We start from the raw sequence: 21,586 nt of genomic DNA, 5'->3' as shown, positions 1-21,586 counted from the left end.
ATGGGAATGCCAAATAAATGACTTAAAGCAAGAAAAGAAATTTAAAGAAAAAATGGAATTTTTTCTTCCAAAGGAGAGAGCAACCTCAGTTTTCCTCAATTGGAAGATAAAAGGGCTAGTTTTGCTAGTTAAAGCCAGGCACACTGCCAACAGCTGAGGAGGGACAGCACACACAGCTCTGCCAAATCACTCATTATATTTCTTTTCCCTTTTATGTGGGGACTGTGTCAGGCAGGCTGCCAGTTCACGACTAGTCTGGGGATGTGGACAAATGTCCATTTAAGAAAGCAAGATCCCAGGATTATTTTTGCTTGTCACTAAGCCGTATTAAAACCCAGGTGCAATACTGCAGAGTACCTGTTGATTATAAACGAGCCCACTGGTGGAGCACAGCTGCTACCTCTATACGGTGCTATTACTCCATCAAAGCATTATATGTCAGCTATATCCAAGCCAGCCTGAATTACTTTTTCCAATAAATTTTTTGGTGTGGTATCCAACAACTTGCTAAAACACAATTATACTAGTGACCAGAACATGTTTTTAACTGTTTATCTTGTGTTATCTTACTCTTTACAAATTCATGCTACTAAGTGTTCAACATAAGACCAGCATCTTGGCACCTAATATACTCCCTTCTTATGCTAAGCCTAACTTCTGGTCTTATGGGACAGTCTGGAGATGAAATTCTAAAATCCAAAAAGTTGGTAGCTAATAAAAATGTTGTTTATCAGCAAAAGTGCAGAAACTGAGATATAAACAGGGGTTTCTGCCTTTAACTGCCCAGCTGGTGACAAAGCAGTGGCTGTGATGCTGAACTGCTTCACTCAGAAACATGCAGAAAGATAAGAATTCCTAATTTCTGTACCAAAATACCTGAAAGCCATGGATCTGCGGGTGAGCTGCTTTTATAAAAGATGGGAGAGCAGAAGAGTTTGTTGGACAACCTATTGCTTAGGGCAGGGATCAAAAAACTTCTATTGAAGATTTAAAACAGTAAGCAGAAGGGCAGGTAGCAGGCTGACTGCACTTGGTGAATGAACAACTAATTAACTCTGGCTGCCCTTCAGAAACACAACTTGGAAAGAAAAGAAAAACCCCAATATGGGCTGAAAAATTCTTAGCCCCATTATCCATGTCTGCAACCCTTTTAATTTTGAACTTGATTGTGTAACCAGTGAATATATACACATTATTTTATCCAAACCTTGCCAAAGGAAAGACAATTCAACCCTGGTTTACTGGAACATCTTAGAGGAATTGCATCTTTTGGCTCATCTGGAAATAGTTTTAATTTCTACAGTATTTCCTCTCTGTTTATGCAGGTTCAGTGGCTGCATAAGAAATATCCTTAATCTCTCCTCTTCACATGTACTTTCCTTTTTTAATAACAACTCTGCAAAACTTATACTTGCAAGATTATTGGAAAAGACTTTAAAAGAAACCTAAATCGCTCACCTGGATACATGCCAAAGGCTCATTTGTCCAAATCGAATAGCCACCAACTAAATATATTCTACCGTTATGGACAGCAACTCCAGACTCATTTTGACCTAAAGCAAAGAAGGAAATAGAAACCATTTTCAGCGTTTAATTAACCCTTTTAACACCAAATGCTGGAGTTCTCTAATGGGATGCAAACACTCCTGGCAGTGAGTTGACTGTCGTGTCGGAGTGAAGGTGAGGCGTGGGGGCAGTTCCTTGCTCTCTGCAGGAGCCCTGCGTGGTGCTGCCGGGATGAGCATTAATGTGGCTGTGCAGGGGACCATCCGCTCCCTCCTCACGTGTGCCACAGGTGACAGACACGGTCCCCACCCGTGCTGCCCACAGCTGTTCAGCCCCGCTCCTCCAGGTACAAGTACGGTGACAATCACAGGAGCTGCTGCACAAGTTCATCCCCATAGCAACGGTCTCCCAGCAAGTTTGGAGGTTTTGAAGGAAGAATACAGCCTAAAAAAAAATCTGCACTACACAGTTCACCAGGAACATTTACTGCCAGTTGTACTGACAGGAAGAAAGGCTTAGGTAGCTTCTTAAGGCACAGGTTGTGGAAACAACCTGGAGGCAGTGGAGAGGAGGCTACCTCACAGTGGGACAGGGTCAGCTCCAGAATGAGAAGATGCCTGCAGTGCCAGGGTTTTGCAGTTACAAATCAGATGACATCCTTATCAAAGGCTGTCAATTCCTCCACATAATAAAATAATTAACTAGTGAGCAAGACACATCTAAAACTAGTTCTGTTTGACCATGTGCAAGTCTTTTTTAATCTATGCCTCTCTCCCTAGTGTCCATCAAGTACTCTGATGGCCTGACTTGGAAATCAAACAACCCTACAGTTGGTGCTTCTCTAAAAATGTGTCACATGCCTGTCTGGAAGTGTGGCCAGCAGGTTCAGGGAGGTGATTCTGCTCCATTCTGGTGAGACCCCCACCTGGAGTGCTATTCCCAGCTCTGGGGACCTCACTACAGGAAGGATGCACTACTGGAGCAAGTCCAGAGGAGGCCACCAAGTTAATTAGAGAGATGGAGCATGTCTCCTAGGATAAAAGGCTGATAAGATTGGGGTCTGTTCAGTCTAAAGAAGAGAACACTTCAGCGTGACCTAACTGTGGCCTTCCACTACAAACACAGAGCCTACCAAAAAGCTGGAGAGGGGCTTTTTAAAAGGGCATGTAATGACAGAACAAGGGGGATTGCCTTCAAGCTGGAAGGGAGTAGATTTAGATTAGATATTAGGAAGAAAGTATTTACCATAAGGGTGAGATGGTGAGGCTGCCCAGAGAAGTTGTGGACACCCAGTCCCAGGAAGTGCTCAAGGTTGGATGGGGCTTTGAGCAGTACGGGTCCAGTGGGAGGTGCCCCTGCCCATGGAAGGAGGTGGGAACTAGATGATCTTTAGGGTGCCTTCCAACCCAAACCATTCTATGATTCTGTTTCTCCCTGGGATTCAAGGGGATCATCTGGGAATTGTATCAGGTGCAGGTGAACTTTGGTGGACTGGGTGGCAGGGACAGTGAGCTGCAGTGTTTTGCAAGTTCCAGCTGTAACAGTTCTTCCTAATAAGTGAAGAAGAACTTTACAGATCTTGTAGTTAACTAAGTGCTCAATTAATTTCTGACTTGATGGAATTCCAACAAGGACACATGTTTTTGGGTAATTTATTGATAAGACACTGTTTAGAAATAAGTGAGAGTTAACAGATTTCAGTAAAAGCTTTGCCCTATAATGCCAGCAGAAACCACTACAAAACAATGCTACATGGTAAAGACACATCAGTCTCTTGCACACTCACACAGGGAGCTAAACCAATACCACAGGAAAGCTTTTGGAGAATTAGAAAGCTTTTGCAGAATTAGAAAACAGTACTAGTAACAATTATGGCAAATTATTTTTGACTGCAGAGTTGCAGATAAAGAAATTTATCTGCAACTTCTTCAAAATTTAATGTATGATGTACGAAAACAAATGCTTTGTAGACCACTGAATGCCAGAACTGTAATGAAAAGTGTCTCCTTGGCTAACAGTGATCCCTAAATTGGAAGCACTTGTTGCAAACTCATGGAGTTCCACAGACTAAAGGCATCTAAAGGGAAAAGATGTTTCAGTTCAACAGCAGCGAGTTCCCCTTTTGTACAATGCTCACCTGTGAGCATGTTGAAGCTGCAACGGGTCCACTGGTCGGCGTCTATGCTGTAGGAGTCGATGTGACGGACCAGGATCCGATCGTTGTTGTAGTCGAGGTCGTTCCCACCTAACACGTACAGCTTCCTCTGGACAGCGGCCATGGAGTGGTACACTCTCCTCTGCAGCATCGGGCTACGGCTTAACCACTTGTTCTGGAGAGAGAGGGAGCTTGTCTGAGCGCTGCTCAAAGGCACACCTACAGTGGCAGTGCAATGAACAGTAGCACAGTACTGGCTTCTTCTTACCCTTGCTCAGGAACCACAAGTGCATATACTGGTTCTGGTCATATGCTAGACGTGTGTGTTGGTTCTAACACCGAATAAATCCTTATTCAGTGGACTATCAACACATGGTTTATAGTTCTCATATTTAAGTTCACTAATTTAATGGCATTTCTTGCTCTATTTTTTTTTTTGTCTAGCTCATCAGGTTTCAAAGGTTTTTTTTTTTCCCCTTTATAACTCAGTAGCAAATTTTCTTTAAACCAGACTATTAAATGTCTCCTTTGTATACAGTGCTAAAATTATCTGTACCAATGAGCTCTGTTATGTGAGAAGAGATTCTTCTGCCTTTTGTTATTCAGAAGCTTATTTGATCTTATCCTTGGGGAATAAAGCAACAGGAAAAATAATTTCCTAAAGAATCTTTTCAAATTATTCATTTGGTTTAATGTCAACACTTTATTTGTGGCAACTTACAAAGTTCCAATCTTTTCTCTATTTTTCTTACTCATTAATAATATCCAAGAACTTTACCTGTTTAGGGGAGAGGCAGGAAGATATGGAAGACAAGGGATTAAAGCAGAGTATTTTATACCTGAGAAAACAATTGCTCCTGCTATGCCTACCAAATCAAACGACCTGGCAAGGGATAAGATTAATTTAAGTGGAGGAAGTTAAAAATCCGTAAGGAAATTTTTTGTGACACATGTGCAGCAACTCCAGAGTCTCTAAGCCTTCTGCCTTTTAACCTCCACAATATATACCTATACATTTCAATGTGTAATAGTTGAATATTAGGCATTAATGTTTGCATTAGTAGTCCAGTCTCTTAACACCAGACTATAGACACCATCTGCTTTGCAAAGCCTGCCTGCATCCCCTGATTATATCTTTAGCTTCCTCCACTGCAGTGCCTGCCAGGTGAGCCTCAAAGCACTGCAAAGGCAGCGAAACAGAGGGGCCTGGCAGGGTCATTTCTAATAAGGCGGCGTGTGAATACTAATCAGCGGTGGGGAGGCAGAGGTCAGCGCAGCCGGCTTGCTGGCAGGTAGCTGTGTGCTCGGTGGCAGATGGCAGGCATTATCGACTCGCCACAAAGGCCTCGCGCGGGAGCGGGCGCCGCGGCTCCGTGATGGAGCTATTGAGATTCCGTGCGAGATGCAAGCAGATGTGATGGTTTCCAGTACCCACCGTAAACAATATGCCAGCAGAATTTTTAAAAAGAGCTTGTGTGTACAAACACGAAGCAGACGTCGTTTGAAGAATGCAAGTGCACAATTCCTCTGTAACTCTTCACGCGCCAGGCCGGGCTCCTTGCCGTCAGCACGGCACACTGAGGCAGCCCAAGGTAACTCGGGGTGCGACTTTCACATCAGCAAAGGAAGAATCCCAAGGGAAAGGTACACAATAGAGACACGGTATCCAAATATGTGTCCTCCTCACAAACAAAGTAGGATTGCTGCCTGTAATTGCTACTTGGATTTAGGACAGTCAGCATTTGTAGTCAATGACAAAACACACACCTCGAAAAGAACGAGGCAGGTGTGTCATCTGCTTTCTGCTTCAGGCTTCGTTTGTGCAATGCTTTAAATAGTCAGTGGGAACCACATAGAAGTATCTCCTGGCACAATTTTGCTCCAAATACAGCAATCAAAGCCCCTATCCTACAATCAGAAAAGTCAATACTCTTCCACGTGGGTGTAAATCAGGCTATGCAACTCTGATTGCAAGCTTAGGACTTTTAATTCCTAATACAAGCAAGAGGGCATAACCATGCCCTAACCCTCTGAAATGGTTACTGAGCCGTGCTAACCTAATCAAAACACATACATTATGTATGAAATAATCCCTAAAAGATATTTTAGGTGCTTGGGTAATGAAACGATAGGCACCCTTGCAGTCAGCAGAGTAAGTCACAGCCAGGTAGTACAGTTCTCAAAGTATTCAGGAAACAAAAAGACTCATATATGCAATTCAAAACAGAAATGCCAATGACAAGGAGCGGTTTTGGAACACTGACTCTGAGTATACATTGCCTAGGGCTGCTGGATTACAAATAAAAAAAGAACAAGCAAAATAAATACTGACAAATACAGGGGATTTAAAGCCCATTTCTGTATTTAACCTAGGATGTTTCTAATTCCTACAGGCTTAAAAAGCATAATAAATTGTCAGGGTCTCCATCACTCTTTTAAACTCACACATCAGTACAAAGTGAATTCAAAACACCACTAATTCAAATGGTCAGCACTTTTAGCCTTACAAAATCTTTGTATGTATTTGCCAAGAGATCTGCTTGAAGCAAAACAAAACATAACACAGATACTCACCTGCTTAGGATCATAGACCATGAGTCTATTTTGATATTGTGCAGTATTTGTTACTCCTCCTATAAAAGAGTTTATACAGGTTACATTTTTTCATATAGGCAAAGCCATGACCAAGATCACGTGCAGTAAAATAACCAATTCTAGAGTTCATCTGCAGATAATAATTACACTACATACCACCATTTCTGCTTACATTCCACTGCACTTAACCTGGTTACAAGGGAAAAAGCAGCTCCATTTGTCAAGCATACAGTAACGCAGAGCAGCATCAACAAACAGCCCCTATACACTTCCTTTGTAGAGTTAATTTTATGGGCCAAAATTGAGTAAAAAATGGATCAATGGATCTCTTTATACATAACTGTATACATAACTGCATCCGAAGTTCATCAAGACACAAAGATAAAAACCATTCCTGTTCCAAGGAACATACAGTGTGTGACAGGGTTTAAAAGAAGAGAAGGTGGGCTTGCACCAATGAGAAGGAAGAGGTCAGAGAAAAGCTCTGCCTTACCAAAAACATGACAGGGGATACCAATGCCAGTTAAAAGTTCAAGCCTGTGCAACTGTGCTTATCTATATATTTGAAAGAAATTCTGTGCTTAATTTATGTTATAGAAAACATCTCATTTAGTTGTAAACTTAGGTGGAAGGTTCCTCCACAGTGACCAGAAACAGCCCTACCATTTACTTTTCAATAGTGGTCAGGAAATCATGGTGTGAAGCACCTCAGAAAAGCTCAGAATAGACTCTGACCCAACTAGATGCTGGAAATCAGCTGTTTACCTCAACACAGTAAAGAGACACTTAATGCCAAATCATCCTCTTCTTGTTTGGTTTTAAATGGCAAATTTCACTAAGTAAGCACAGAAAACTTCTTCAGTCTGTAATCTTACCTGTGCAAACATGTTTTTGAATGTGCTGAAGCCTCCTGGGGTCACTGCAGCACTGCCACAGCTCCCAGTCCCCCTCTGTCACCAAGCTGGGCCCATGGAGAGATGGAATCAGAAATAACACCTGCAAGCTGTGCCCCACCTTCATCCTGCCACGAGGTCTGGGCAGAACTAGGGCATGTCAGTGGCCACACACCAGTGACACTCATACTGACAGACAAACTATTTATATTACAGTTTTAATGGCACATACCAATAGTGGACAAAATCCGCAGCAATGGGAGGAAGGATCTTCATCTTATTACGTTTTATTTTGTTGACACTTCCCTTTTTGTCGGGGCATATCCTGTTTCAGCCAGGACAGCAGCACAGTGACTTACATTCCTGTTGGCTGAGCTATGACCCAGTCCCACTAAGGTTGCTGGGTTGGTTTTTCCCTTTTATCTCCAAGCTCTGTGCTGGGGAATTCTCATTTTGCCAGCCTCCAGCTAGGCCGAGGGCAGCATTTTGGTTCAGAGCCATATTGTGATTTTGAAGTAACTCTGCCACCTCACCCATGTCGTTTTAGGCTGTAGGTTGGGACTGGTGTGCATTCAAGTTAAACCAGAAGCTCTGCTCCAGATGTGCACCGGCCATGCTCCATTTCCTGGCAGCATAAAGGTGGGAAATAATAACTGGTCTTTTGGCTTTGTACCATCTGAGTGCTGGGAACATTTGAGCCAGAGGACCAGAACAAACCTGGCCCAAAGCAAAAAAAGTGAAAAGTACATGGAGTAAACACAGAGAACTTAGTGCTAAGGTTTTACCTGCTGATCTGCTCCTACTGGGCTGAGCTACTTGCTGACATAGAATTACCCTCTGATCACTCACAAAAAATTAAGTGGGGCCAAGAATCTATAGCAGAAACTACAGATGTATCTATTTTAGAGTCTTTTCTTCAACTGCAGCAGCAAGGAGAAACGATGCTGTTACTTGGGTGCATCTCTGCAAGCACCAGGCTGTGCTGGGCACCTCCAGAGGGACGGGAGACCAAACTCCCAGCTCAGAGATAGCTGGGATGAGATGGAGTCTGTCCAAACTGTTTCCATCACACTATGCCACACCCTGCCCATCAAAGCACATGTGAAATGCACACACAGGCATTGGAAAGCAAAGACTGCTCCTGTGTCTGATCTCACAATCTGTTATTGGTTTCCACACTGTTGTGCAGCCTTCACGTTCCTAGTGGGCATCAGCCAGCCAGACAAAACAATCTTTTCTAATATCTGTTTTGTAATTTGATTTTTTTTTACATATAGTTATTTTCACTCCCAGCACAATGTCTAAAATGAGACATCAGACTAGTACTTTGAAAAATAAAAATCATAGTTATTTGGATTATTACCTCCAGAATGTTAAACTACAGAAGACACATTTGAAACACAATTTGGGTCATACGTTTCCATTCTGAAAGGACACCTTAATTTGGGGGGAAAGATGTGAAGGAAGAAGAGAAAGAAGAGTGTTGTTTCCTCATAAAGTAATAAAATAAGCAAAATTATTTCTTTCCCTTCACAAAGGGCGCCTCACATCAAGTACACAGCTTACATCTTTTTCCTTGCAATATTGCTCATCTCTGGTGTTTTATCATTACATTCCCTTCACATACCGCTCTTCACTTTTAGATTAATCTGCCAAAATGAGATGCTAAGGATTTGCATACAGATTTGACTACACAAAAATAGATCTGGAATTAATAACAGTCTCTATATGTTTTAATTTCTTCTAGACTGGAGTACCCTTGCCTCCAGCAGTATTCTTGGCTTTGAAAGTCATCAAGCTGATTTGTCTGCTCTTAGGTTATGATGCCACATGCTGCTACACTGTCCCCTGCAATCAAAGTGCTCGCAGAGATAGATTCCATGCCTTCCCCTAACAAGTATATTTTATAGATTGGCAGTTTTGATCTCCCCTCCCCAGGGGGATAATCTGCATCTTAACAGGTTTCTATAGATACATCTGTCATTAAATATGCCATCTTATATCTGCATCAATTTTCAAACTCTAGTTCCTTCTAACTTTGAAGTGCTATAGCAAAAGTTTAAAATTTTCTGCCAAAATTCAGATTTAACAAGTTTGCAATGTCCTCTTGAACTATTTTTTTTTAAATACTACAGACAGCTTGGAAAGGGCGAAAGAGCAGCAATATGTCTCTTAAAAATAAGAAAAGAAGGGGAAAAAAGAGTTTAAATGGTACTAAAAATAATACATACTTTCTCAGAAAAGAACTGGGGTAGTTCTGAGAGAATTTCTTACACTTCTCTGTCATGTTTTCTATGAGGAAAGGAGAGGATTGAGAGCCATCATAATGAGAGAAAGTAGTTAAAAATACAAACTATGCTATTAAATTTAATGTCAAGCAATAACAGCTAATGTGGTAGTAACCCAACAGTTAGAGAAAGAGAAAATGTAATGTCTGTCTGGTTAAATGACAGAAAATTTACAGTTTGGTCAGCATTTGCTGTTTTTGTAAACAGAGTGATGGTTACACCACTTTACATGAGCAGTTTGCTTTGAGGACTCCAGTTCCTGGGAAGCAAGGAGCATCTTCAGGACAAGACTTTCTTGCTCTTACAGAGGAGAACACCCTCATGGAAGGGCCATCATCTGCCCCATGGGCTCACAGTGTTTTTACACTGCCACAATAACTGTCTCTCACTCCCTTGTAGGCTGTAAATGTTGCTTTTTAAGCATTCCAAGATCTGTAAATTCCCAACTCGTGCAACAGTGCCCCTCTACATGGGGAAATTGCTCAAGGATACCAAAATACACCTCGTTCATCCCTTTCCCACACTTGATAAACATTTTGTGTTATTACAGTCCTCCCAAACACTCCACAAAGCACATTGACACACTTCAAGACACACTTCTAAAAACAGAAGGGTAGGAGGCAGTAGATTCAACATTTTCCTCAATGACAATTTATAAACCATATTTATAACGTGGCCTAGCAAGGCCCCCATATGACTTGAGAAACCTAATCCAATCCAAATCCCCCAGAAAATATCACAGCTCTCTCCGCAGTCCCAAAGTGCGAGGCTGCGTGCGGGAATCCGAGTTCACTGGGAGACGTGTAAAACTACATGTTGGCAAAGAGCTCCATGTGTGCTCCCTCCAGCAAATCCAGGGAATATATAGAAACCCATGACATGTACCCTAAGGTGCTCTGCTATTTTAAAACAGAAATCTCTCCTCTCTTAGGTGTCTGTGTGTTAAACACAAGATAATCCCTCGTCAACATCCAAAGCAAACCTGCTGTCTCGTCAACATCCAAAGCAAACCTGCAGCCAGCCCAGGTGCAGTCAGGAGAGCTGAGCTGGAGCACATTCTCCCAAGGTAAGGAGTCCCCTGGAAGAGGCCAACAGCAGCTCTGCTTAGTGCTCTTTGACTCCAGATGCAATCGAGCCACAAACAAGAGGGGCACAAGCCCTAGCTTTGTTTAAATCTCTAATGCTGGATGTTTACATTCAATCTAAGGAGAATCAGTGGCGTCAAACCAATAATGTCCATCACTAAAAGGAGACCATTCACTCAAATACAGTAAAAATGAAGTCTCTATATATATGAAACATAAGGAGACTAAGACTGGGCCACTAAGGCAATTTTTAGGTACTTGTCAACTTCCCATTCCCAGCAAATTCTGTGCCAGCCACACTGTAAAACTTGATTTGGATGGATTCTGTAAACTCCTATTATTCCAGATCTATTTTTCATAAAATAATTTTATAGACTTTTCCTGAGAAAAAATTCTTTACTTCATGACAGAATACTGATGGTAAGGTCATACTTTTCATCCCAAATCACTCACAAACTCAGTGATTGATATTCTTGGAGATATGTTACCACCATCATTTCCTTGGTCAAAATCTTCACCATTAGAAAAAAAAACCAACAGTTTAGAAACCAAAAAAGAATGAATCTTGAATTTTGAAAAAAAAAAAAATTATCCCCTGTATTGAGTACAAAGCAACTTTACAGGGATGGCTTGTTTACCTCCTTCCCCCAAGCTGAGTTTCTGTGTGCATGTCAATATGTTATTCTAGCTGACACACAGGGTCAGACAGCTTGGGCCTCTGCAAAACACCAGTGTAACACTTTGTTTTAAACAAGACTTTTCATGTGCTAATCTCTGGAGCACCTAAAGCAAGGGGAAGTGTCATTATCCCAAGATGCAGGTGCAGGAATGGCCCAGAGTTGGAATGTCTGGCAGAGGTCCCCTGTCCCTCGATGTCCCCAGGGGCACTAGACCTATACTGGTGGAGGAAGGTTAACATGGATAGAAAAGGAGGTCTCCAGATTTACATGTGCACTCCACAGAGGATGCTGGGAAATGGGCACAGTTCAAGTCCTCGCTCTTATGGAAAATATCTCCCCGCTTTTAGAGATAGTGATTGTTAGTCATGTTGAACTCCAAAGTGTTCAGTGTACTTAGTTTTTCTTTCACTGAAATACTTCACTTTACAAGCATTGTGGCATGCAATTCGTTTGTGAAATTGGTCATGACACCAGATGTTAACTGGGACCTTTCTATAAATTACCTTTCTATAAAATTTCCAAACTATCCGCCCAATGCAATGTCAGTACAGAGAACTATTTGTTGTAGTTTAACCCCAGTCAGCATCTCAGCCTCACACAGCCACTCATTCACTTCCCCAGCATGGGATGGGGAGACAACTGGAAAAGTAAAACTGAGAAAATTTGTGGGTTGGGATAAAGAGTTTAAGAGGTAAAGCAAAAGCCATGCACACAAGCAAAGCAAAACATGGAATTAATTCACTGCTTCTTATGAGCAGGCAGGTGTTCAGCCATCTCCAGGAGAGCAGGGATCCATCCAGCATAATGGTGATTTGGGAAGTCAAACATCAGCACTATGAACACCCCCCATTTCTTCCTTCTTCCCCCAGCTTTACATGCTGAGCATGACAGCACATGATCTGGAATATCCCTTCAGTCAGCAGGGGTCAGCTGTCCTGGCTGTGTCCCCTCTCAAGCCCTTGCCCATCCCCAGTCTCCTCACTGGTGGGGTGGGGTGAGAAGTAAAATCACCTTCACTCTGTAGAACCACTGCTCAGCAATAACAAAAACATTCCTGTTTCCAGCACAAATCCAAAACATTGCCCAGACTAGTTGCTATGAGGAACATTAACTCTATCCCAGTCAAAACCAGCACATTATTTTAATAAATTCTCATGCTTTGTTTTTCTTTAAATAAGAAAATAAAATGAGGACTGTGGGGGGAAAACAATAAATAATATAAATATGAAAATATGGAGCTTGAAAAACTCAAGGGCTGAACCCACTTGTGCTGAGCAGAGGGACTGACTAGTTCCAGTATTCAAAAGGCTCCCTCTTTTATTCTGCTTCTGTCAGGTTAAAAACCCCAAAGAGGTGGTGGCAGCTTAGGAGTCCCTCTGTCACCTGAACACCAGCCACCCACCTACTATTGCCAGTGTGTAAACTCATACAGTGGCTTGTTTTGTCCATTTTCCTTTCCTGCTGCCTTTGCCATTATTTCATTATCTATTAGTTTTGAATCCTTGTCATATTTGTCCCAAAGGAGCATGAAAGCAAAGCTGAAAATAAATCCCAATAATGACTGAAATCCCTTTAGTCTAGTTAGCTTTTGATCAGCAAAGCCTTTAAGAGGGCACGGGGCTGTAGCAGAGGCACTGAGTAAGTAAATGGTCAGTGTGCAGATCAAGCTTTGATGATGCTCTCCACAAATAGAAGGGCTAGAAACTTTTATTATCACCATTTAATTTATTCCCTCACTAAAAAACTGGGCACATTTCCATGGTTCCCTTGCCAGCTGGTAGTAGCAGACTGACTTTGAGAGCTCTTTGCTGATGACCTGTATTTCCCAGAAAAAGCAGCAGGGATACAGCTCAGAAACATTTCTAACTCAGACTAATTTTTTAATTACTTAATTTTAGGCCACATACTTCAAAATTAGGTTCCCTCCTGCATTACTAATTACTTTTATGCTAACATCATATATTCAATGATGAACAGTGGATTTTCCAGCAGTGACTATGATACAATAAAACATCTCTCTGTACTATTCCCCTGCCCCTGAATGTACGTGTACCACAAGCTCCATTCTGGTCCTAAGCAATTAATTAATAATAGAAAGCTAGCTATAGTTATTACATCTCCATCCACTTTTCTTTTTAAAATGACTCTATTCAACACACAACCAGGTTTCAGTGTGAGAGGACAAAATTCAGATCGATATCTACTGAAGTGTAGTACAGTAAGTGCACTCCCGTACTTCATAATAACCTGTCATAATTGAGCAACTCAAAACTTTCTAAGCATTTTCTCAGAACCTACCAAAATGAAAAGCTGTGTCTACCTTACTCCACTGTTGGCAGCATTTTCGAATATAAATGAAACAATACTGATAAAATATATTTTGTTGCTTTGCCCCATTTTAAAGAATTCATCCAGTGGGTTTCCACTTACCTCTTCTACTGATTCTACAGCTCTGTTAGAGGCATAGCCTTGAACACAATATCACACTGCATCATTTTCTAAACACAAGTGGAATTTAAAACACACAGGCATGCATGCATTTCACCTACATAACTAAGCACATGAATTAATCCTTAGGATAATTTCGCCCTTCCCTAGCAAATCTGGAAAGATTAAATTTAATCTTCAACCAGCCCTTTGTTTGACTTAAAAAGTGCTATCAAATACTGCTTTGAGTTTTGATTGTTTTGTTGTTTGGGGTTCTTTTTTCATGAGATTAAGACAAAAAAATATTACTTTTTTCATTTACTGGAGGAAAGACCACACTGATGGATTTCTAGTGCACATTCAATGATTTTATGTGAAAACATGTAATACCATTTTTTAAAAGGTCCTATTCCTCATAAATACTGACAAATGTAAAACACAAAATAAGAAAAAAAAAATCAGCAATCAAGACACAGCAGTAGTAACATCCATGTATTTGAAGTGCCCACTGCAGACACACATCCCTCTCCGCTAATAAAATAGGAAAAGTAGTGAATAAACACAATAATGCTCTGAATACACCCAGCTGGTAGCCTAACACAGAAATCCTGTCCCTGTACTCTACCTGGGTCTCACCTCAGGATTCACACAACACAACTCTACAAGACTCCCTAAATTATGGTCACTAAAGAAAATGACCCAAAGGACCTGCCAAGGATCTTGGTGATTTGCTGTGCTCTGTCCTGCTTCTAATTCCAAAGTCATCATTCACAACTTTAGTGTATATGTATTAAAAGAGATTGCTAATTCCCATACCAATGCTTGGCAATCCACTCCCATGAGGCACTTAATCCATAGGGACAGAAAGGTACATCCGCTAGCCTGAATGGCAGACTTTGAGAAGCACAGCACAGGCCTAAGAAGCTAACTTAATCTCCCATTCATATTCCATCCTTTCACCACAGGCATTCCAGACCATATTAAAATCCCTAGAGGGTATCTACGGTGAAGATGCCAATCACTGAACATTTACCTCAAGGGCTGGCCCCATTTACTCATTAGCTTCCTTAATAAATATTATAACTATATAACCTTCTGTGGCACACTTCTTAGTAAAGGGAGAATATTTTTCTGTCAAATCTTCTGTAGACAGCATCAGCCGTATTCCAAAATAACTAATACCCACTACAAGGACTGGGGTAACTAAATCCTCCCACCACCATCAATGGAACATAACAACTAAAGACTCAGTTGCAAATGACATGTTCTTTTAGGATTATAGGGTCTAAACATTCATCTATCTGTGCTGTAAAGCCATGATTACATCCAGACAGCCTTGTGCACTTGTTATGGACAGAGCCATGGATGATTTCTAAAAATGGTCATCTTGGTGTGTTTCAATATTGTGAAAAGCAAGTGGGAGTAAATCATACATTTGCCTTCAAGCCCTGGAACAACACAAGCTAACAAGCACTTAATTTTCCATTCCATCATCAGGAATAAGTGAATCATAGAATATTCTGAGTTGAAGGGACCCACAAGGATCATCAAAGTCCAACTCCAGGCCCTGCACAGGCTCAGGAACCACACTATGTGCCTGAAAGCGTTGTCCAAACGCGTCCCAAACTTTGTCAGGGTGATGTTATGACCACCTCCCTGGGGAGCCTGTTCCAGTGCCCAGTCAACCTGTGGGTGAAGAACCTTTCCCTGATATCCAACCTAAACCTCCCCCTGACACAACTTCAGGCCATTCCCTCGGGTCCTGTGACTGTCAAAAGTACCAGATCATATTACAGAAACAATGTCCTTTTTTGTTTGTTTTTAGGAAGCTCATAGAATTTATCATGGGAAATTTGTCCAAAAGTGCATTATCATTCCAGTCCACTGTGATTTATGAATGGCAACTGGAGATAGCACATATGATATCAGCAGCTCTGAAATACTGAGTGTAATGTACAAGATACATTACGCTTCTATACTTCTAATGAGGTTTCAGCTCCTTGTTCTCTCCGCAGAGAAAAGTTATCATGACATATAAACCAAAGATTTATTACTTTAATTCAAGACAGTATTTTGGTATTTTGTTAGTACCTCAAACTGTGTGAAACGTTTTCTACCTGATATCCAAAGAAGACCATCCACCACATATCCCGCATGGCATGAGAGCGATCGATCAAAGGACTGTACAAAGGTCCACTTGTTCTTCTTGGGGCAGTAGCGTTCGACTGTGGGCAACACTTGACGCAATTCGTTTCTGCCCCCTACGGCATAGAGGTACTCGTCCACGGCTCCCAGCACAAAGTGTTCCCGGCAGTTCTTCATCGGAGCTATCTCTGCCCAGGAGTTAGTGCGGGGGTCGTATCGACAGACAGTTCTCACGGCACACGTGCGCCCTGTGGAGTGCTCTACCTCTCCACCAGCTACAAAAAGAAAGTCTCCCATGACAGCAACGCAGTGGTGGCTCCTCCCCACAGGCATAGGCGCCAGCTCGCTCCAGTTGGCAATCCCCGCGATATGAACGTTCTCCTGGTCTACCGGATTGAAGTATCGCAACTCCTTCACTTTACAGACTTCTCGCTTTTTCCCACCAATAATATAAAGAGTATCCGACTGGAAGCGAGGCTTTGTCCTTGCAGTTTGCCAAACTGGCTGTGCATAGACGCTCTGGTGGTAAGCCAAGGCCTCGTTAATGAGCGCTGTCGCAGTTTCACTGGCTTGGACAAGAGGATGAGTGAGAGCTACAGTATGCAGTGTATCCACATCCATAAGGCCAAAGCGGACGTACTGGAGAAGTTCATCCAGATACTGGTAGCGGCAGTTGTGTTCCAACCACCTCACAGCCAGCTAAAAGTGGTGGGGAAGGAAGGGAAAAACAAGACACATGTTATTTGTACACAATTCTGTCAAAATACAGTCTTTTGAAATTTGCTTGCATTCCAAAAGCAGATATATATACTTGCCTCAGCCGTGGTATGTATGCATCTAAAAAGCAGCTGTGAAAGCCTGTTAGTCCATATAAAAAGATATAGTGTCTATACAAAAGCATTGCATTGCACCAGCTCCCTGAAACAATTTCCACAGCATTATCAGCCACTACGCAACACTCTCCTTGTGCAATCTGTTAGTGTTGCTGGAGACCATACTATCCCTGAATCAAGCTGCTGGAAAAATAATATTAACACAGGGGCTATGGGACCAGTGGACACCACAGGTACTCTAGAAAGAAGACTAATGTCAGAAGATTACAAAGAAAAGCCTTTTCTGCCTTCAATATTTCATCCTATTTATGACAAAATAGTCAAGAAATTTAACACATTACATACTGAATCCTTTTTTTTTTTTTTCTTCTTCATTTATTTTATTTATAAAGTGGAGAAAGGTGTAAGGCGACAAAAAAAATTAGAGAAGAGAGAAGTACAGAGGCCCAGCTAGTTTGGGGCAGACAGAAAGCAACAATTCAGCAATTGTATCAACATTCAAAATTAAACATAGTATTCAAATCACATAAAGCTTGTTAAATCAAACTGGTCCTAAAAAGAGGTTAGGAAAGGCCTAAACCATTTCAGGAATTGTTGTGTAAGTTATTTTGGAAAACATCCAGTAATGAAGATACCAAAACTTCCTCAGGAAAACCTTTCCCATGCTCTGATATCCTCTCAGACAGGATTTCCTCTTACATATGCAGAAGCTTTAAACCCTTAAACTCATTGCTCCATTTTCCACTTTAGGGTTTAGGTTCCAGAGCAACCCTAGAAAATTTTTCATCCATACAGGATGAATAATATTTTGTTACCTTCTTTTTCTTCTCCACCTCAGATGCATTATAATATTGGTGTGAACTTCCTCCTCAGTGAACAAAAAAAGTATTGCAATGCATCTTAGGTCATATTTTCTAAATCTCTGTTGCATAACTCACAGTTCTCTGTTATTGAAAACTTTAATGTTTGCTGTTGAAAACCGGACACAACCTTCTTCTTAAGGCTGTAGTAGCAGTGAATTGGTTGGAAGAATCTCTTTGATGGTAACAAGCAATGTCATTCTTGCTTGTATATCACCACGTAAGACTGTGGTGTCATAGTGCTCTATGATGTTGCTGATCCATATTTAAGCTTATGTCTGAGTACTATTCTTTTTTTTTTTTTTTTGTGGTTGGTTTCTTTGTTTATGTTTTTTTTCTGCAGAACTTACACAGAGTGTCATGCTTTCTCTGTCATTACCCAACTCTCTACTAATACTTTAGGCCACTGCTCCAGTCAAGATCATTCTCAATCCAAATTGTATTTTCAAAAGTGCTAAAAAACCATTTGACCTTCTGATTTTCTGGAAACATAAATCCCTTATTATCCTTTCATCCAAGCCATTATCAAAGACATCGACTAGTTCTGAATAAGGACTAACTCTACTTGATACTTTAAATCATTTTGACACAGAACTAGTGGAGTGGGTGTTTTTAATAAGCTGAGCGATTAAAGAAAAATTTCAGCTAAATCTTATGGTCCTGTACTGTTGTTGGGAATGTCACATAAAGGAGCTGCAAATAAAGGCTGCTCTTATTCATGGCTTTCATATATGATGTATTAAATTTATTACTGTTTCTGTATTCTGTCAGAGAGGGTAGATGAAAAACCAAAACCACCTTCTTGTTAAGAGTAATTTGAAACACTTTTTCCTCACTGTGAACCCCTGTGAAACAAAGAATCAGTGAAGGGCATCAAAAATGCACCAGCAGTTCAGTCTGTTAAATGCTGTATTGAGTTTCAAATACATGCATTAGCTATATGTATTTTGACTTGCTAGTAAAAAAGACAATAATTAAATGTATTTGAAAATGTTTTTGGACTAGAAATCATTGAGCTTTATAGTCAGGTGTTCTAAATCCACCAAATCCATGTGTCAGGTGTCCCCTACTGAGTTGTACCAGGCAACTTCCTATTGTGTGTCTTTAGCCATGCGAATGATTCATGAAAGGCATGTCACTCTCATCATTCAGTCACTTGAAACTGAGGAGAAATTCAGGCTATCTTCAGCATACATCAACTAAATGATATGTGGGTTACTATATTGAGGTAGAAGAATTTATAAGAACTGAGTTCTTATCTGCACTTGCATCCAACCGCTGGTTACTTTTGGAACTACAAATTCATGCCTTTACTCACATCTAAAATGGCATCACAGAGGTGTCACTTGGGCAGCAATGACAGACATTACAGACTCTGTAAAAGACAGGCACTAATGTAAACCAGGACTTGGTAACCACAAGTCTTTTAGAGGAAGTTTAATATTAATGCCTTATTAATATCTTAGAACTTCATCCATCTGTTTTCGTTTTATTGTCCTGCCTTTGGTCCCCAATAAATACTGTATAAACACACGAGCAACACCACATACTAACACCACATACATAACTTCAGAGAAATGGTACCTGCATTCATTTCTGGATTTGGGATGTGTGATGATCTGCACAGAAGGCATGGGCATCTCTGTTACAATACATTTTCTCTGCTGTACTAAGTTTGGCATATGCAACTTGGTTCATACTGAATTATGTCTCTACTGAGAACAGTCCTGGAGTTGTAAAAAAATGTTTCACTGAAACCAGTAATGTTTAACTTTTCCCTAAACTACTACAGCAGTGGTTGCAAAGATTCTGATACAAAGATTCTGTTGGCACTCATATGAGATGTACAATCTATCCGAATCTTGAACCTAAACCTTCTCTATCCATTCCACACTATTTTATCCCCACTCATCTGTCCTGCATCTGTTTTTTATGAAAACCTTTGAACCTTTCCAAATTAAGTTTATTGCAGCCTGCTTGGGATTCTCTACGTGTTGCACCTCAAGGTTTCTTTGGAAGGGCTACTTCCAGCTTTCCCCTCTGACAAGCAGCTGCAGCAGCAATGGGGAGGACAATGTGATTCCCAGGCTGTCTCCTGTGTAGGGTGCTACTGGCTCTTACCAGTCTCCATGTCTGAGGTCAGTTTGCTGTGGAAGACTTCATTTTATTGTATGAATTTAGAAAGCAGGGTTAAACCCTGCACACCACCTGGATGCTCTGTAGGCATTTGACAGAATGCAGAGAAGCTTCACTGAGTCTGAGGGAAGCAACAGAGGTCTGTGAATCACAATGTGTTTAGAAGCTCCTGTCCAAATCAACTCATGCTACTGTTTGAACACAATCTGACTACAGTGCTCTGTGTGACCCACACCTGATCTGTGACACTCCAAGGCAGAAAAAAGGACTTAAGAGATAAAAGCTATATTGTTTTTATCACCTTGTCTTGCTGTTTGTGACAATTACAGTTTTAAAATTCGTTTTGGGTCACTACTTAAAAATAAGTGCTAGGAATTTAACCTACAAATGTAGGTATCTATATCTATATTTAGAGAATACAGGAGAAGCTCCTCAATTGTGACACAAGGCTATGGAACAGGTCATCTGGCTTCAGGAACACTCTCCAACTGAGCCTTAGACTTCTACACTGGTTTTGCAGCACATTGTTACCATGTTCTCTAGCAGAACATGATGTCTCCACACTACAGAGGCATGGAAGAAAATTGGGTGTGGGTGAACAGTCTAGCAGCTATTGGAGGGCTGAGAAAGTTCAAAAGAAAAAAACCTGAATTCCCAAGCACATATTTCACTTAATAGAATAATAGAAGTAATAGAAGTAGTCACTGGTGGACTGTAACACAGTTCTAACTTTCCTTCAGTACAAAGGAGGCAAACATAACTCTCAGCAACATATGGCAGATACAAACTTCAATGTACGAGATCAGCACATATCTGTATATTTATCAACACAATTTCTAACACCTTTACTCAGGTTTTGTTTAATCAACACCCAAAAATGTGGTACATAAAAACTCCAGAATTCTCCCCATCTATACACTGATTATAGCGGCCGCAACAATTAGTAACTATAATCAGTACTGGCAAAATAAAATCAAAGCCATTACAGGCTTTATGATGCTGCAAGAAAAGACATTCTGGCTTCTCTAAGGAAATACCAATAGCACTTGAAATTACAACTGTGCTTAAAATGCTAACAAGCAAGCAAGCAAAAAAAAAAAAAAAAAAAAAAAAAAGACAATCCACAATTTTGAGGTTTAAAATATTTGTATCAGTGCTAAATAATTTACAAAAATAAGGAAAGACTCCTACTCCTACTGCCATATAGGCAAATTCTGTTTAAACTGCTAGAAGCTTCTTTCCTATTAATTTTAATGTATGAGTGTGTGAGTAAAGGAAGCTACAGCCTAGTGCCTATATCAACTTTAATAAATAATATATTTTGCCATATTCATCTTCTAAACTAAGTAAATGACAAAAGTAGACCCTCAGAAGGGCAGGATTTTCAAACCAGATTAATTCTCTTATTCTAATGCCTTAACCCAAAGGATTTTTCTTCTCCAAGGTTACATTATGTGATTTAGCAATGGAGTGCATTCTCAAAACAGCAGAAAGGAGATGGAAAAATATGTTGTGTCACAGTTGGAGCACACATCAAAGTACATTTGCATGTTGGATAGCCAGTTCATTGTTTTTCCAACACCTGCTTCTGCTTCCAGCACAGTGCTTGAACAGTCCAAGCCACACAGGCTTGGAGCACAGTCCCTTCCTCCCTGCTGTTAATGGTGAAAACACCACATATAACCCACAGCCAGAGAGGCCACGGAGGCACAGGAGGTTAAAGCTGAACTAGGAATTTCACTCCTGTTGAAGATAACCCTGCAAGAAGTGGCTGCCTGGTCCTTTGGGCTGCCAGCTGTCCCAGGGAGCAAGAGAGCCCTTCACGCCTGTGCCTTGCCTGTTCAGCATCCCCTGCAGTCCTTCTCAAGCCACTCTGCTGGGAGAGGTGCCAGACCTTCACTTGACACCACACCAAGTCTTCTAATCAGAAAAACCAAGCCACTTCATGAGTGCAAAAAGCTTGACATACTCGTCTTTATTAGA

The 21,586-nt window shown here is 41.0% G+C and overlaps 1 protein-coding gene across 2 annotated transcripts in view; it reads right to left on the bottom strand.

Moving 5' to 3' along the window:
• Nucleotides 1–21,586, bottom strand: part of KLHL32 (kelch like family member 32) — a 119,291-nt gene that overhangs the window by 1,268 nt on the left and 96,437 nt on the right. For both annotated transcript variants that reach the window (XM_041478196.1, XM_041478197.1), the window contains exons 7-10: nucleotides 15,747–16,473; nucleotides 6,236–6,294; nucleotides 3,644–3,836; nucleotides 1,459–1,553 (exon numbers count right to left, since the gene is read on the bottom strand). In XM_041478196.1, the coding sequence (XP_041334130.1) occupies nucleotides 1,459–1,553; nucleotides 3,644–3,836; nucleotides 6,236–6,294; nucleotides 15,747–16,473 (1,074 nt within the window). The remainder of the gene's footprint in view (nucleotides 1–1,458; nucleotides 1,554–3,643; nucleotides 3,837–6,235; nucleotides 6,295–15,746; nucleotides 16,474–21,586) is intronic.

The sequence above is a fragment of the Pyrgilauda ruficollis genome, unplaced genomic scaffold, assembly GCF_017590135.1.
Source record: "Pyrgilauda ruficollis isolate IOZ18807 unplaced genomic scaffold, ASM1759013v1 scaffold43, whole genome shotgun sequence".
In the NCBI taxonomy this organism is placed as follows: domain Eukaryota; kingdom Metazoa; phylum Chordata; class Aves; order Passeriformes; family Passeridae; genus Pyrgilauda; species Pyrgilauda ruficollis.
The sequence above is the reverse complement of the archived record's forward strand: the minus strand, read 5'-3'. Positions and strand labels throughout refer to the sequence as shown.